This window comes from Alosa pseudoharengus, unplaced genomic scaffold (assembly GCF_046254945.1).
Source record: "Alosa pseudoharengus isolate Yale_2024_CS ecotype anadromous, Long Island Sound unplaced genomic scaffold, YU_APseudo_1.1 YU_APseudo_1.1_scf_1, whole genome shotgun sequence".
Classification (NCBI taxonomy): domain Eukaryota; kingdom Metazoa; phylum Chordata; class Actinopteri; order Clupeiformes; family Clupeidae; genus Alosa; species Alosa pseudoharengus.
In genome coordinates, this window is record NW_027468564.1 from 27,121,076 (window position 1) to 27,139,150 (window position 18,075).

Sequence of the window (18,075 nt, forward strand, 5' to 3'; positions counted from 1 at the left end):
TAACTTATCCAGCAAACTATTAAAAATTCACGACTGTAACAAAACACTGCAACTCGCTTGCCCTCGAACTAGTCCATCTTCCTGTTTCCGCCTTGTCGCGCTCGTCTGAAAAAAAATGAGTGGTGCGCTACCGGTCGGGTGCGTCAGGTATGTAGAAGCCATTAGCCTGCAACACCTAGCACTAGTGCTATCATGGTTGCACTCTACTATTTTATAGCGCATGTTAAATGCGCTATAAAATAGCGACACCGGTCAGGACTTGGAAGAGAGCTTGTATAACTCGTCTGCTGGCTGGCCATAGCATTAGATCGGTATAAATAGCTATATTTAACACTTGGGTAAAGTTCAAAAATGTAATGCACTGAAATTCTCATAGATCCACATTCAAATATTTATGGGTAGTTTCACCTAAAAATGTCCGGATGTGTCAAAAAAACGGAAAGTACCCGGAATGTTGTTCTCATGTATCCCTCACTGCTCCCCGAGCACCGCTGTAGCAGGCAGCTCACTGTGTAGGTGTGCTTCACCTCACTGTGTGTTCACTGTGTGCAGAGTGTGTTTCACTAATTCAAGGATTGGGATAAATGCAGAGACCAAATTTCGCTCACGGGATCAAAAGAGCATACCGTAAAACTCCAAATAATAGCCCGGGCTTTTATTTTCCCAAATTGCCAAACTGCACCGGCTAGTATTAGAGACAGGCGTCTATATGAGACAGGCCTTTAATTCCCTTTACACAAAACTTTTCCTCTGCAAAGATGGAAAATATTATCGAATTAATTATTTCAAACACACTGAATGTCTACCTATATGACTAGGCTATCTGATGACAATTACGGATCATCATTCATTTAGTGTTGAGATGTTGTTCATTGAGATACAGTAAGATCCAAATAGCGGGGATAGCCAGAACAGATGAAACACGTTTTAGTTAAATGTAATTTACAAAGAGATCGTATCACACTGAAAGCTCATATTTTGTCACTAGCAAATAGCCTATATCGGTCCTTTGTCAAATACAGTTGCATTATCAGCCCTGACCAAAACCGTTCAGGAATTATTTATGCAAAAGTGGAACGTGCATAATGTTTCATTCTCCCTCCTTTTCGGCACGAATGAAACAGCATGAGAGAGCATGAACCATATCGTTTCTCCCGTTTTGTATTTGCCAAATTTGACAAACAGTCTACATTTCAAATCATAGCCTACTTCCAGGCGCGCGGGAACATATTTTTGACCAGGGGTGCTGAATAACAAAATAATCATGGATGTCCAACGATTTCTCCCCCAGCATATGATTCGAATTTAGACAGCTAAATATGCCATTTCAGCGCCGTGTATGAGTAGGTCTAAGAGTGAGAAGTTGTATAATGCCCTGGGCAGCCACATTCCACTGCAACTATGCGCATCACTTGCCACTCCGACTCATCAATAAAAACTGCGCACGCACACACCAGTCCCATAGAAGCGCACTTGACTTTACATCATTAACCTATTTCAGTATATAGCCAGAGAATGTCCATAGACGGGCTCTGATATAGCCTAGTCCAAGGTAAATTCCTTTTCTGACTTCTTTCTCTTTATCGTCATGGCATTTAGAATAAGGAATAACGTTCGCGAACTCTTCTGGTTTTGTTGCCAGCATAAAAACAAGCTTACCATCAGCCTATCCGCAAATTTTAAACACAAGGGATGAATTGAACGATGACGAAGTCGGACATATTGGCATAGTTCATATTGAAAAAAAGTTATAAAATTTGGAACTCTAGCTTTTCCCCACCGCAGTCTTTTAATGCCATCTAATAATAACGTGCGCAGTCTGCGCCATACTTAAGCCCAAATCACACCCAAGATTCACGACGAGATGAGCTGCAACATTCTATAAACCAGCAACTTGATGCAACATTCTAAAACCTTGCAACTGTGACCAGACATGGTGAATATGTGGTGGATTTCTATGACTTAACGGATGCATGTATGGTTTTTATAAACTTTGATATTACTGCAATTATTATGAGACTTCAAGGCCTGTACACATCTTAAGGAGTATAAAAGATAGACCGCAGCCACCTGTTAGTCAGATCTCATCGGGGGCGCCAGCTGATAACATCTCACATCACCCTATTGCTTGACACCTGGTCTGGACATCGTTTAGGCTGGACTATCACTGCAATACGGTGAATAAAGATCAACAGTCTTCAGAGATCTCCTGTCTGCATTGACGCCTTGTCCCAGAGTGCTAATTAGTAAGTAGTTAAGTGATAAATTGTTAATTGGATTCGGAAATGGACCGTTTTTTTCACGACAAATGCTTTGCGATGGCTTGCAATGACGTGCAACATCTAATTCACACCGTGTAACCTCCTTTCTGTAACGGTTTCGTGTCATTGCGAATCTTTGGTGTGAATTGGGCTTTAAACAGACGATCTGATGGGTTTTAGAAGATTAAATACAACCCGAAACTAAAAAACAGACCAGGCCTCTACTGGAGACGGGCCCTTAACCCAAACCTGTAGCCATGCCAGGCGTAAGAGATAGGCGTCTCTTTGTACCTCGGCTATTATTTGAAGTTTTACGGTATACTTATTTGAGCCAACATTTAAGCCAGGTGTATCAGCTCATTAATGAAATCACCTGTACTGTTTCTACTCTCTGCTTTCTACTTTGACCCCTCTATTATATTTCTCTAACTGGGGTAAATATAAAGAAACTCAGCAACAGCACATTGTTAAGTCTGCATGTCTCTTTTTATTCTTCTCCCCCAAAACTCATGTGTCTCAGTGAACTCCTGCGTTAACTTCATACTACTGCACCCTAGTGGCGGCTCCATAAATGTAGGATACAACACCCTCATACCCTTTTGTCAGGTACATGTCCTAGTGCCATTATTACAGCTGCCACCCTTTCTCCTACTACTGCTGCTACTGCTGGTCCTGCTGCTACTACTTTACTAGTTTTCCAAATAACTTCTTGGATTTTTCTTTGTTGTCTATACTTTTATTGTTAAATGTGTGATATCAACTCCTCTGGCTGCAATCCAGGTAAAGATGGGAGAGATGCATCTTAAAGGTCCACTGTGTAACGCTATGAGTTGTTTGTTAACAAAATCAACATTTCACATTCATAAATGTGGCCCCATTCATGTTTAATTACCACCACCACCAATTCAAAGCATATTTATGGACTTAGAAATCCTCATTTACATACATAGCTGGAGTCGACGCTCCATGTAAGTGTGCCATTTAAAAAAAAAAAAAAAAAAACGTTGGCCAGCAAGGGACATATATGAAATACAGCTGTTTCTTTGGCGTCTGCATGTAAAGAAAAAAAATGTACCCAACAAATAACATAATAGCTAGCAAGCTCATTGCGCGATTGATGAAAAACATTAGCACTTTGGTAACATTAGCTTGGATTCATCTGCAGACTTGCTAGCTGACGTGAGCAGTGACATATAGTACCAAAATAGCATCGACCTAGCATTATTATTTACTGCTTTGCATAAGCTATTGCAGAATTACATACCAAATGATTAAATTAAATTTCAACATCAGCTACAAACATCACACGAAGCAACATCCGACGTGAGGTGCAAGTGCAAGTTTTGGTCGGAAATGAAAAATTTGGACTTCAATTTTTTTTAAAAAAAGAAGCTATCAAATTTGCTAGTGTCCATACTGAATCTGATGCCATTTCTTCTGCCACTCCTGCTGCTGTTCCTGCTGCTGTTCCTGCTGCTGTTCCTACTGCTCCTGCTGCCTCTACTGCTGCTGTTCCTACTGCCTCTACTCCTACTGCCCCTACTGCCTCTACTGCTGCTGTTCCTGCTGCCTCTACTGCTGCTGTTCCTGCTGCCCCTACTGTTGCTCCTACTGATGCTGTTCCTGCTGCCCCTATTATTGCTGCCGCTGCAGCTCTTCCTATTGCTTTTATAGTATCAGCAATTACCTGATGTCTTTGTCTCTGTCGTATTTTCATCTGAGCTTCCTTATAAATCTCACTGGTGTAGTGTCCTCCTCCATTCTTCTCCACCATGGCCTCTATCTTCTCCAGTAGCTCACTGACCTGAGTCCTGTCTTCACTCATATTGTTAAATGTGTGATATCTACCCCCACACTGGCTGATAAGAGATGAAAGAGCAGCACTTTTATACAGCAAATGGTTCACTTGTTTTCCCTCCAGTGCATCTCCATGAGTGAGGAGCACTATGGTGTACTGACAAGCATCTTCACCAAAGTTCTCCTGGATCCACTGCACTGTGTTCCTCTCCTCCTCTGTGAATCTTATGTCTAATCTGATCACCAGCAGAAAGGCATGAGGCCCAGGAACAGACATTTCAGCACAATTCTCTATCTCTGCTTTTAGCTTGTCTCTGGTATTGTTTGTATCAAATAATCCTGGTGTATCAATCAGTGTAATTTGTTTACCAGCTATTTCAGTAGATTGCTTATTACACGTTTTAGTCACAGATTCGAGTGAGAAATCCCGTTCAAAATCTTTGCTCCCCAGGATGGTGTTTCCCGATGCACTCTTTCCAGTCCCAGTTTTGCCCAGCAGCACAATCCTCAATGCAGGCACTGTGGAGACAAATACACATTTTCTATGAATAGTAATCACCAAAAAATGACAGGATATATGCCTATGTTACATCATTAACATTAGTAATCAGTAGACCAGGGGTGGGTAGTAACGCATTATAAGTAACGCACATGAGTAAAAAAAGTATTTTTTTCGAGGAACGGCAACCTTCCATATTCCTTTTTCAAAATGGTACTTCTACTCTTACTCAAGTACATTTTTGAGCCAGTAATCTACTCTTTACCCCACTACATTTTCAATTGCCTTTTGTTAAGAGTACAAGATTATTATTGGAGGAGAATAGCCTGGCTAACGTCAAACTATGGGAAAACCCAGGCTAGGAGGAGAAAGTATCTCGAGGGAGAAAAGTGCACCTCTCCCTTGGTGCACAGCGGCATGGGAGAAAAGAAACAGGGCTTCAGAATGCATTGCTACGTTTCCCCGCAATTATAAAAGTAATGACTGCCCTGATGTAGCCTATTACACGGAAGTACAGTAGATGTTCTATATATCTAACAGCTCAGTTAACGCAATGACGTGCTGCCAGCTGCTGCATCTTCTGGTGAGACTGCCAGAGTAACATAGAGACGAGAGACGATGTGATTGTTGAATGATGGTCAGCATCATTCAACTATCACATTGGACAAGGAAAGTAGGCCTACAACTTAATTTACAAGCAAAGCAAATGCACTGGAAATCGAGCACACAAGTTAGAAAAAACCTAGCATTCGTAACGTAGCCTCAATGTTGCAGAACATGACATGAGACGATCGGCTGAGAAAACAGATAGCCTGCTCTGTCGCTCTGTCCGAGTGGATATGCAGTCTATTGTTGCTGGCAATGGATTGGAAGTGTCTGCTTTTCAATCCATAGCCACTTAAGGGAGAATTCCGGTGTGATTTTGACCTAAAGTGTTCTGAAACATGATACCGAGTGTGAACGTATGTCATATAGCTCATCTCGGCTTGTCCCCTGCACTCCGAAATCTGGCGCTAGTTAGCCAATGCTACCAAGAGGCGGTCAATGTTGGTGCCTCAGGCATCGGCATAGCCATGCAAATAAATCACTGTTTTACACCATTTACAAGGCTCAACGTATCTCCACACTTAATTGGTATACTTCCCAAGGCCCTGACATTTGAAACGAGACATTGAGAACTTTGAAAAAGCACTGGTAGTTTACTTACAAGACGATTTATACAGACAGGTCCTTCACGAAGTTTAGCGTTTGCAGCCATCTTGAATTTAGTCACGATAAGTTGAGCGACGAGTAAGAATGAACAGGTATGATAAGGGATCAGATTCCAAAAATAATTCCATGGAAATGCATGGATTCCAGTTGCTGCTACTGGAAGAAACTGGAATCCATGCATTTCCACAGAATTATTTTTGGAATCTGATCCCTTATCATACCTGTTCATTCTTACTCGTCGCTCAACTTATCGTGACTAAATTCAAGATGGCTGCAAACGCTAAACTTCGTGAAGGACCTGTCTGTATAAATCGTCTTGTAAGTAAACTACCAGTGCTTTTTCAAAGTTCTCAATGTCTCGTTTCAAATGTCAGGGCCTTGGGAAGTATACCAATTAAGTGTGGAGATACGTTGAGCCTTGTAAATGGTGTAAAACAGTGATTTATTTGCATGGCTATGCCGATGCCCGAGGCACCAACATTGACCGCCTCTTGGTAGCATTGGCTAACTAGCGCCAGATTTCGGAGTGCAGGGGACAAGCCGAGATGAGCTATATGACATACGTTCACACTCGGTATCATGTTTCAGAACACTTTAGGTCAAAATCACACCGGAATTCTCCTTTAATGCTTATTCTGGCTATGACAAGATAGTCTAGAAAAGTGTGTCAAATAATATTAAAGTATATTAAATCAAATAAAATATATATTGGGCTGTTAAAATAGGTTTGCCTATATGACTAGCCCATAGCTGTCAACCCTCCCGTTTTTTCCGGGTTTCTCACGTATTTTAACTTTTTTCCCGCTGTCTTCCGTTTTAATATTTTCCTGTAAATATCCCGTATTTTAACAATCTCATAACATTAGCTCTACCATCTGACTTGTCAGTCTCTGTACTGTTGTCCTATTGCTACACCCTTGCCCTTCCCACGAAACAGATGTTTTCAAAGCATCGTTTTGCTTGCTTGAAGGCGACAGTGACTATTTAAGATGACGGCGTGGCACCTGCATAATGTACGGCCGCACACACTGTGTGTATCTTCCTACCTACGAGTAGAGAAAGAATTCCCCCTGTTTGTATATTCACTCTAAGTTGGCCTACCATAACTTCCCAACTCTGCACTGTAGCCCATAAACTGCATGACAGGCTATTTATATTTTCTCTCTAAAATCTCGAAAATAACCAAATGCATTTGTTCAACTTTATGAAGAATTACGCACTAGGCTACTTGGAACGCACACATTTTGTTTGCGCAGGAGAGAGAATGACAGCGCACAGGCAATCGATTAGGCTACAGAACTTGCTAGGGCTGTATAAAGTTGACCAAATTAATATAGGCTGTTAGGCGTAAATAAAGTAGGCTACTTTGTTGTATTGTTTAGCTGACCAATGCACGAGCTTGCAATTATGAAACGGACTAATACTGCAACCCTTTCAACGTTGGAGGACGAATGTTGACATTTTCCCGTATTCTGCGTGAGAAACCCGGGAAATCTCCCTTATTTTCAAAGCTTAATGTTGACAGCTATGGACTAGCCTACAAAGGAGCAGAAAAGCAAACAGGTGTAAAGTATACTATTGTATCCCTTTAAAGGGCCATCAAAAATATAAAACTGTACAAAAAAAGTAACTCGTTACTTGAGTAATTTATTAACAATTTACTTTTAGGGCCCTATCATGACATTCTAAAGTGCATCGTCACTCGTCAAAAGTCTATTCAAATTTAGTAGGATGTCCAGTTCACATTGGGAGGGGTTTCGTTCTCAAAAGTGGAGTGCATGGCGCAACAAGGTGTTCCTAGGTCTTTTAATCAGTCATATGGGTGTGTTTGGGGCGTAACAACATTTTAAACCAATGAGAATGACATCTGTCATTCCCTTTAACGGCGCAATGCGCGATATGTCAAATAAATGCATCGGTATTTTGGCATTCAACGGCGCATTTGAAGGAGACTGCTTGCGAGACCGTATGGAATAGTCATTCTTAAACCATGCTTTACTAAAACCTAGCATAGCCTTCACGCATTTGCACTCGTCTATTATTTAAACTCATTGGCAAAGTGAAACTAACTTCACCAAGGAGTCAGTCAACGACAAGACAGTTAGTTATATGCAGTTACTTTCACTATTGACTGACAATGGGTTACCACCGAAAACATAGGCTGGAAAAAGCAACACTTACCCTAATGTTGCTCAAATGACTGAATAAAACAACATTTATCCTGCAGAGGAGTCGCTTATATCTTGTGACAGTGCGTCTTCAGCTGTGCTCCATACGTGTCTCTCGCCTCTCCCCTAATCACTTTTAACCGTCATTACCAATTTGCAAATGATTGTGAATAACTACTCATTATGAGATGTACAGTATTTCGTAATATCTTTGTTCTAATTATGTTTCCCATTGTAATCGTGCAATTTGTAATGCTTTGCATGGACGTGCGCTGGTGTGCGTTCATGAATGATAGAAGGATGGTGCGTGCAACTGCCAATATGACTGTTGACATGCGCTCTTAAAATAGCATATGAACAACTCGCCATTGACTTCTGACCAGGTTTAGGTGGTGTATGATAGCGATTTTTAGACAATGCGCCAGGGCCCTCCCTAGGTTGTTAATTGCCACACCCCTGGGCGCAATGCTTAAAAAATAAACGTGCAAAATACCAAATTCAACTTTCCGCGGGTGAATAACGAGTATTACGCCATGCGTTGGTGGCCCAAAATACAGCCCTTATACTTTTACTTAAGTAGATTTCTCAGATTTCTCAGTTGAGCAATTAGAATCTGACAGCAATTAGATCTGAACTGGGCGAGTGTCAGATGCACTCCGAAATCTGGTCTGAATACAGCAAACGGACCAGTCCCAGATAACTTTTTCTCTCCTCCCCCTATCCGGCAGCCTGGGTGCCAGCTGAACTTAGCCCTGCCTACAACATTTGAGGTCGGGAAGTTCGGTCTGGCATTGCTTTACGATGATGGATAGGTGAGCAACAGTGCCTCGTCTATCATGTCATCTGAGCACGCTTAGGTTGATATATTACAACAAAAACGCTGTGGCTAGAAGGAGACAGATGGCTTCTAAGACATATGGAAAATCAAGGTCAAGGTAACTTTATTGTCCCCAAGGGGCAATTAATTGCAGAGCCAGCATTCAGACATAAGGACAAGACAAACAACAATACATAAAAACATAAATACCCACAGGATCTAACACAGTAATGAATCAAAATAAATATAGTTAAAACAGTTCTGGCAGATTGTTTAAAATGGAAATGGAAGTCGGGATAAAAGAGTTTCTGAGTCTATTGGACCTGCATCTGGGCATGGAGTACCTACGGCCTGAGGGGAGTAGCTTAAACTGGCAGGACAAGGGATGGCTAGGGTCAGCTACAATAGATTGGGCCTTCTTTGCCACTCTTTTGGTGTAGGTGTGAGAGAGAGTGGAGAAGTTAATGCCTGCAATCTTGCTACATGTCCTGACGATACTCTCCAGTCTATTTTTGTTTTTTTATGGACAGAGAACCAAACCAGCAGATAAAACAGAAGGTTAAAACAGACTCAATAAGACAGGAATAAAACATTCTCATAAAAGTGGGGTCAATGTTAAAATTCTTCAGTTTGCGGTAAAAGCACATGCGCTGATGGGCTTTGGCACAAACAGCATCAGTGTATGAATTAAAACATAGCTTGCTGTCAATAATTATGCCAAGGTACTTATACTCTTGTACTACATCAATGATAGTGGGGGGAAGAGGGGGGCATTGCTTGCTGAAGTTAATAATTAGTTCCTTGGTCTTTGCTACATTTATGTTTAAAAAGGAACACTTATACCAATCATTAAAATCATTCATTATTGCTCCATGGTCAATCGCGATGTTATTGAGAAGAGACACAGTAGAGTCATCTGCAAACTTAAAAACCTGTCTTCCATCATATTGTGAACGGCATTCATTTGTGTATAAGACAAAGAGGAGAGGGGAGAGGATACATCCTTGAGGGGAGCCAGTAGAAGATAAAAGATTGCCAGATAAAACTCTGTTAACTTTAACCCTTTGGGATCTGGAGGTTAAAAAGTCAACTAACCAGGCTATTAGCCCTGGGTTTATGTTGTGTTTAAAAGTCTGTCTGCTAAAATATGGGGTTGAACACAATTAAAAGCTGATGAAAAATCAATAAATCATCCCCTTAGAATTATAGGGTTCTATCTACGTTCTGAGTAGTTCTGAGATATTGAGCTTCAAAGTTTTAGAATTCCATAGAGTTATACTGATAAGTGGAACAAACCTCTTCAGATATAATGTCCAAAAATGCATACAACTACAAGAAACACCTCACCTCATCTTCTTAAGGTGTCACAGAATATGAATATGTCAATAACTAAATTTTGACAAAAATGTCAGATAGAACCTTATAATTCTAATGGGACGAAATAGTAATTGTACAAAATTCTTTGTCCCTTCCAGGTGGTTAAAAACTGTGTTGAGCAGCCCTGTAGGCAAATTGTAAGGGGTCGAGTTGCGGCTGTGTTGTTGCTAAAATCCCCTGTTTAATATTTTTTTTCAAAATCCTTCATAATGAGGGAAGTGAGAGCCACTGGCCTAAAATCATTAAGTGATTTAGGTCCTTTGGTCTTAGGCACAGGCACAATCACCGACTCTTTCCAGAGATGAGGGACCTGGTGTGATTGGAGTGACTTATTAAAAATAAAGGTGAGTATGTCAGACAGAGGCTCTGCACAGCTTTTGAGGAGGCGGTCACCAATATTGTCTGGACCAGGGCTCTTCCTTTCCTTCACACCCCTAAGAATTTTGTGAACTCTGTCCTTATCAATAGCAATGGCAACATTTTGTTCTGCCCGTGGTTCCCTGTACACAGACAATTCCTTTGTAAAATCATAAATATTAAAACGATTGTAAAAGGTATTCAATTCATCTGCAAGCTCAGAATGAGCTCATCAAATGAGAGGGTTTTTTATTATTAGATTGCAAGCCCATCATTGACTTCACACCATCCCATGCAGGGCGTGACTTGCCACTATTCAATAGGGATTCGACTTTGTCCTTATATTTAAGTTTAGCGCATTTGAACTCCCTCTTAACTTGCTTTTTCAAGTCTTTATAAACTATGGCATCCCCCTGTTTAAAACTAATATTTCTCTGATTGACACTTTTGACGGATTTGGACACCCATGGTTTGTTGTTTGGAAAATGGAAATGGCCTTTTTGGGAATTAATACATATTATTTCAATGAGGTTTTACCACTGAAAACGATTATTTCTGAAAACTTTGGCCAGTTGAGATGTGGGAAAACTCATGGTTTTACTTTCATCAAGGGAAAATTGTGACATGTTGTTCCCTCGTTCATTTGAAACATGAACCCTTAACATTTTTAGCTAAACCCAGTAGGCTATAAAGCAATTTTGTTAAGCGGATCAGATAGACTTTTTTCTTTCTTCCATATATAATAATTTAAGGGTATAATCATTAGGGTATGGGATAGATATGGGCACAGACATGCACATGGATAATTTGATGCACCATTGTAGGGATTACAAAAACCGTACCCTCAATTTCAGGCTGTGGTGATGGTCTCTGACTTTTCTCTGGGGGCTGAACTCCACTCTTCATCATGTCTGCATATTCTGCTCCATCCAGTTCTCCTCCAGTAGGTGTGTCTTCCAAGTTCACACTCTTATCTTTCTTTGTTTCTTCTTTTCTTTCTGCTGTCTCTATTCTCCATTCCTTGTCAACTTTCCTCTCGGTTTCTTTACTCATCTGCTTACTTAGTTTCTCCTCCTCCTGTCTCTTCCTCTCCTCCTCTTCTCTGAGCTGTTTCTGAGCCTCCTGGTACATCTCATTTGTGTAAAATCTCCACCGATTTTTCTTCACCATGGCATCCATCTTCTCCCTCAGCTCTTTGACTTGAGTCTGGTCACATTTCTGTTCATTATTAAAGGTGTGATATCCACCCCCACACTTGTCTATCGACGTGTGTAGGTCTTTTGTTATTATATCTTTCACTGATTTCCCCTTCAGTTTATCAGCATGAGTGAACAGCACCATGGTGAACTCTGCTGCTCCCTCACCAAAGTTCTTCTGGATCCACTTCACTGCATTTCTCTCCTCCTCTGTGAATCTCACATCCAGTCTGATCACCAGCAGAAAAACGTGGGGCCCCGGATCAGATGACTTAACACAGTTATCTATCTCTCTTTTCAGTTCATCTTCATTCTTCTCTGTGTCAAATAATCCTACAGAATCAACGAGTGTAATACGACGCCCAGCCATCTCATTACTCTGCTTCTGACATGTTGCAGTCACAGAGTCAGAGGATAATGTTGCTGTAAAGGCCTCTCTCCCCAGGATGGTGTTTCCTATTGCACTTTTCCCAGCTCCAGTCTTACCAAGCAGCACAATCCTGAGCTCAGACATGGTTCCGTCCTGCTTTTTGTCTTGCTGTGCTTCACTCATCTTCTGTCTTCTCCTGCAGTTCCCCCACCAGTAATGGCGTTATCTCTATCTATCTTTATCTCTCTCTATTCAGTAGTTTTTCAGTAGCTTGCCCCCTTGGTACACTTGTCTCTTTGTATGTTGATGAGCATGGCATGCATCAGAACATATTTGTAGACTAAAAACTGGGAAGCCAGAGAGTGACTTTGGTGAATTGCCCTTTTTACTTCAGCTGATTAGCTTATGTTAATCACCAAAATGCCCTGGAATTCCCCTCTGCAACCTGTCTCTTGGGACTCTGCAAAAGCCTCCCTGCCCAGAATGCCATTGGCAGATGAAGACTTTAGTGAGTGCATTGAGGACAGTCTTCAGGCAAGCTGAGTCATCTGAAAGAATGTCAACACAAAATAAAATGGCATAACTATGAAACAGATTTGAACTTAACAGTGCCAAAAGTGGACTACTAGTGTCAAATTGCTACTAGGGCCGTCACCATTTACATACTGTATTAATCACGATGAGATTAAGGAATCAATTCATTTTTTGTATAACATTTATAGCATACTTGTGCACTGAAAAAAAGTGTTTCTGAGCATGTGTAGATATAACATAAATTAAATCTGTGAAATTAACAATAAAAATCTCAGTTTGTATCTTTACATGAAAATGTATTGTTTGAAATTAATCTGCATTTGTTCAAATTACAATAAAATTGTGTGTTTTTTCATTTACATACATTATTAAGTTATCCCAGTCGATATTCTCAAGTACAAACACTCAACAAACAAAAAGCTTGTTTAATTTACGCTGTTCCGTACTCCCGCCAACTGGCACGCATCCGTTGAAAAGAGCAGAAGAAGACCACCGCATTTCCAGAGGCTGGGTTTATGATTGAGTCCACTGAACGTTAAGGTAAGAATAAAGTTTGCCAAGTATTTATACCTGGTTATATTTATTTTACTGTCTATGGTTAGATTAGCTTCCATCTTCAAGTTAAACTAAAAGACTCTAGAAGAGTAGAACTAGTCGAGTCTTTTTGTTTAATTCGAAAATGAATGTTAATGTTAGCACGTGGCCTTACTCAACTAGTGGACTTAGCCTAGCACTACTAGTCGTGTGTGACGTTAAAACAAAATCCTCGCCAAAATGCATTTGTGTAAATACTCGAGTCAAACGTTAGGTTAAAAGGATATCGACAAAGGCTGCACTTAAGATCGACGATGGTTTAGTTTTCTGGTTAAACGACTTCTTGAATTAGCCAAATTAGCATTTGCTGCCGCTAGGGTGCGTCTGGATTTCTAGGCTATTCTTAAATGGGCTCGCTACGAATGGGCACAGCCAACTAGCTGCTAGCAGTGATAAACTTGAGTGATAAGGGACCGTAACACTACAACCAACTGCCCGTGGCAAACCCATTCAAAAAGCCATTTGACCCGAAAACTAAACCATGGTCAATCTTAAAAGTGCAGCCTTTGTCATCAATATATTTAATGTAACAAAAGTTTGCCGTTTTTAAGGCTACGTTTTTAGATCATTTAAAATAAATCCAAGGTACACATAATCATACCTGGGAACAGGTAACATGTAATATACTAGTATATCATGTCAAAACGATCAAATGTTATAGAACTTTCTCGAAGTTTAGTAAGATAAGGAAAGGCCAAAAATGTACATGTAAGACTTAAGTCTATGAGAGGCAAGGTCTTTTTGTAACCAGTTCTGCAACCAGCAGACTGATTTATTCAGTGTGGTCTTTGGATTCATTTGTCCATGTCTTTGTTCTGTTTCTCTTGCCCATGTGTGTCTGTCTCATTATGTTTCTACATCTCCATGTCTTGTCTACATCTCTTGGTCAGATCGAGAAGGAATTCTGCAGGATCACACTGAAGCTATTGCAGTCCTGGGCAAGTTGGACCAACACACACCCAAGCTGTTGCCTGTACAGGAGGAAGGATGGAGCCGTTGGGAAGAAACTTGATGAGACCCATGACACGTTAAATGAGGCATGTATTTACAACAGTGTGGTAGTAATTAGTTGTATGTAGTAGCTTTCTGATGTCTGTAATCTCATATTTTATATTAATCTCATATTTCTCGTATTAATTAGTAATCTCATTCCATATTTTTGTAGGACGACACAATTGAGTCGCGAAGAGAAGTTGTGATTCGAGGACTCACACTCTACCTTGGTGAAAACACTGGAGAGTTAATGAAGGACTACCAGGTAAAGAAGATATTACTATGCATGAAGGACACAAAGTATAATCAAGAATAAAAAAAAACACAAAGTTCAGGACTTTTTTCCATTGTGGTACTGATAATATTTCAGTATTTAATTATTCAAAATGCTGATGTATAACCATTTGTATAATTATGTAGTTAACAGAACCAAATATATGATACTCTTTATACTGTATAAAGCTGCATTGCTTAATTACTCCAACAAATTGACTTAAAATGGCCTTAAATGGCATTTGATTGAACTCTGTGATACCTGTAGACACCCTTGTTAAGCTACAATACTACTCAAAAGTACCACATAACAATCTGATCATCTGTTTGGAGAGGGGAACAGAGTTATGCATCCTTCACATTACTATACAATAAATAAGTGTTATTGTATTTCACAGGTTTTTAATGACAACGATGCTGCGACCATCCAAGAAGCTATTACTACATTTGCCCTCGGCATCTTTGTTGTCAGCAAAGCCAGGGATGGTCTCCCCAAGCAAGCTGGAATAGCCATCGAGGGAGCAGAAGTCCTTTTTGGTATCCCAGATGTGGCACATGCTTGCACCTATCTGATGGGCCTTATCTATGCCTTGGAACTGAGGTACCCTAATAAACTGAAATACACGTTTGAGGTCTTTCAGAAGATCTTCCTAGAGCTAGAGGATGCAAACCAAAAACTGTCCTCCAAAGTCCATGAACTCAAGGTCTGTTTGCAAGCTTAAAATCTATACAGATGGTGTATAGAATGTATTTTGATTTGTTTGTAATAGAATGTATTTTGATTTGTTTTTTTGGCTTTTGTCAAATAAATGTATTTATTTGAGCTAAATGACTTCCAAGTCTTGTTTTGGGTTAAGATGCGTAATTATATCTGAGATTGTTTGACTCATGTGGGTTGCTCAGTTTCCAGTGTTGGGCTGCAACCAATGAATTAATCTGTGATTTGTGGATTCGTCCATACAGTGTAAGAAAATGGTGAAAAAAAATGTCCTAAAATGTCTTGTTTTGTTCTGATCACCAGTTCTCAATTTAAAACATTCACATCAGAGAATCTGGGATTCTTCTTCTTAAAAAAAATGACTCAAAGAAAATTCTAATTGCTGACAAATTATTTAGTTGTTAGCAACTAATTGATCAATCAACTAATCGTTGCAGCTCCTGTCTTTTTATGGTCTACACTTGGCTCCATGGCAGCATATCTTGACATGTGATAAGAGGATTGTCTTTTCGAACACATAGATGACACATACTTCAGTTTTTAAGTAGACCAAACATGATACAAAATATTGTGCCGGATCTACTTAAAAAAGGTAAGGCAACTTTTTGCATCAGATTATTATGTATATAATGCAAGGCTAGTCTTTGTATAGGCTACTTAATTTCTTGAATGTAAGACATGAGTTTTGGAAGTAAAATCTACTTAACTTTGCAAGTAAAGTCAACTTAGTTTAATTAAGTAGAATTTACTCATAAAATAAGGTTCAGTCATTTACAAAACTAAGTTGACTTTACTTGAAAGATTAAGTTGAATTTACTTGATAAATTAATATTGACTTTACTTACAAAACTAATTTCTTACACACAAGAAATTAAGTAGCCTATACAAAGACCAGCCTTGCTTTAACTACATATTAATCTGATGCAAAAAGTTGCCTTACCTTTTTTAAGTAGATCAGGCTCAATATTTTTATCAGTGTGGTGTTACCAATGATTATCTTTGGCTGCTACTATTTTGCCACTTTGATGCACCCTTTCAAGCTGCCAGAGACTTGTTCGTTCTTCTCCAGTTTTGAGGTCAACAAATAGATGGCTTACAATAAATAATCGAATATATAAGTAAGTTAGTATAAGTATATATATACTCTTTTGATCCTGTGGGGGAAATTTGGTCTCTGCATTTATCCCAATCCGTGACTTAGTGAAACACACTGCACACAGTGAACACACAGTGAGGTAAAGCACACACTAATCCCGGCGCAGTAAACTGCCTGCTACAACAGCGCCACTCGGGGAGCAGTGAGGGGTTAGGTGCCTTGCTCAAGGGCACTTCAGTCGTTCCTACTGGTCAGGTTCGAACCGGCAACCCTCCGGTTACAAGTCCGGTAACCAGTAGGCCATGGCTGCCCCCATAAGTTAAGTTCATAAAGGAGGATAACTTTCTCTACATTCATTTGGTTCCCAATCAAGAAGATACACTGGTAAGAATTACTTTACATTATTAATATGGACTTTAAAACAGTTCTGAAATACAGCGATAAATTCAGCGATTTATCATAATAAAATTCAGCGATTTATCGTGATGAATCGTGATTGACAGCTCTAATTGGTACACAAAGTAGGTAATAGACCTCTGAAGTTTGCTTACAAAAAGGACTCAAAGCTGCCATCTTTGCCATCTAGTGTTAATTGAAACTAATTATTATGGCAAGTTGCATTGCAAGTTAGCTCTGGGGTAGGAAAACTCAAAGTTCGCCGACTTAATTTGCTCGCTCGCTTAATTAGTTTGCATGCTTTAAAGTGCCCATATTATGCAAAAATCACTTTTTCTGGGATTTGGGGTGTTATTGTGTGTCTCTGGTGCTTCCACATGCATACAAACTTGTAAGAAAAACCATCCATGCTGTTTTGAGTGAGATACAGGTTATAGAATTGATCCCACCTTCAGCCTCTGGGTGAGCTGTTCAAAATCGCCACGGGTTTTTACGTCACAAGCCGAAATATTTGAATATTCCCACCCCCTCAGAGCATACGTACAGTGTCTCCACCCACCAGGTGCAGCAGTAAACTTCTCGGATAGCAGCCATTTTGTTACCGATTTGGAAGCACTGGTTCGGATTAGACACCATGTCGAAGTCCCATGCGAAATGCTCTGTTGTTGGCTGTACAAAAGAGCACAAAACACTACATCGTGTCCCAGCCGAAGAGGAGCGGCATGGATTGAGTTCATTTTTGATGCCAATATCACTGCTACAGTTGGCAAGAAACTGGCAACAATCATTTCGAGACTGACTGTTTCTCAAACTACGGTCAGTACAAGGCAGGATTAGCCGGGAAACTCATCTTAAACGACGGCGCAGTTCCAACTTTGCGCGAAATACCTGCAGATGAGGAACATGTAAGTAGTTCTATACAATTTCATTTGTAAATTAGGGTAAACTCGTGTGTGTTGTAGCAGTGTTTTGCCATTGACACCGAGGCGGCTAACCGCTAGCGCTAGCTTCTAACATTAGTTTACAAGTCTGCTTGGTTTCTCCTGCAAAGCCATTGTCCAGCGAAACTTTCGAAAGTTGTGCATTTGTAAAAGATTTCTATGCTGTAATTGGTTGCGCAACAAAAAGTCAGTTTAAAACAAGTGTGTGTGTGGGCGAGATTACAAGTTTGGTCGTCAAACTACAGTAGATTTTTGCCCACCACATAGAAGATACAGTAGCTAGGCCTAGCTCGCCCCTAATCCTAACATATGTTTCTGATCTTTTTAGCAGCTAATTCATGTGTAAGGGAGATGTCAAATTGTGCACGTATTTACCTGTGTTTATTTTGCAATTCTACACGAACTAACCAAGCAGTGTTTTGCTGAACTAACCAAGTAGGTAGTGTTTTGCCACCGCTAGCTTAGCAATCAACATT

The 18,075-nt window shown here is 40.1% G+C and overlaps 2 protein-coding genes across 2 annotated transcripts; both read right to left on the reverse strand.

The window, feature by feature from the left end:
• Positions 1-3,665: 3,665 nt before the first annotated feature.
• LOC143117912 (GTPase IMAP family member 9) lies at positions 3,666-4,753 on the reverse strand. The gene is given in 3 exon segments (XM_076279300.1): positions 3,666-3,785; positions 3,949-4,600; positions 4,692-4,753. Coding segments are annotated over 3 exon segments (834 nt in total).
• Positions 4,754-10,397: 5,644 nt separating this feature from the next.
• Positions 10,398-12,198, reverse strand: LOC143117928 (GTPase IMAP family member 7-like). Its single transcript, XM_076279301.1, has 2 exons — positions 11,331-12,198; positions 10,398-10,441 (listed from the first exon to the last, which is right to left on the reverse strand). The coding sequence occupies exons 1-2, from the start codon at positions 12,196-12,198 to the stop codon at positions 10,398-10,400; spliced, it is 912 nt and encodes a 303-aa protein (XP_076135416.1).
• Between the last annotated feature and the right edge of the window lie 5,877 nt (positions 12,199-18,075).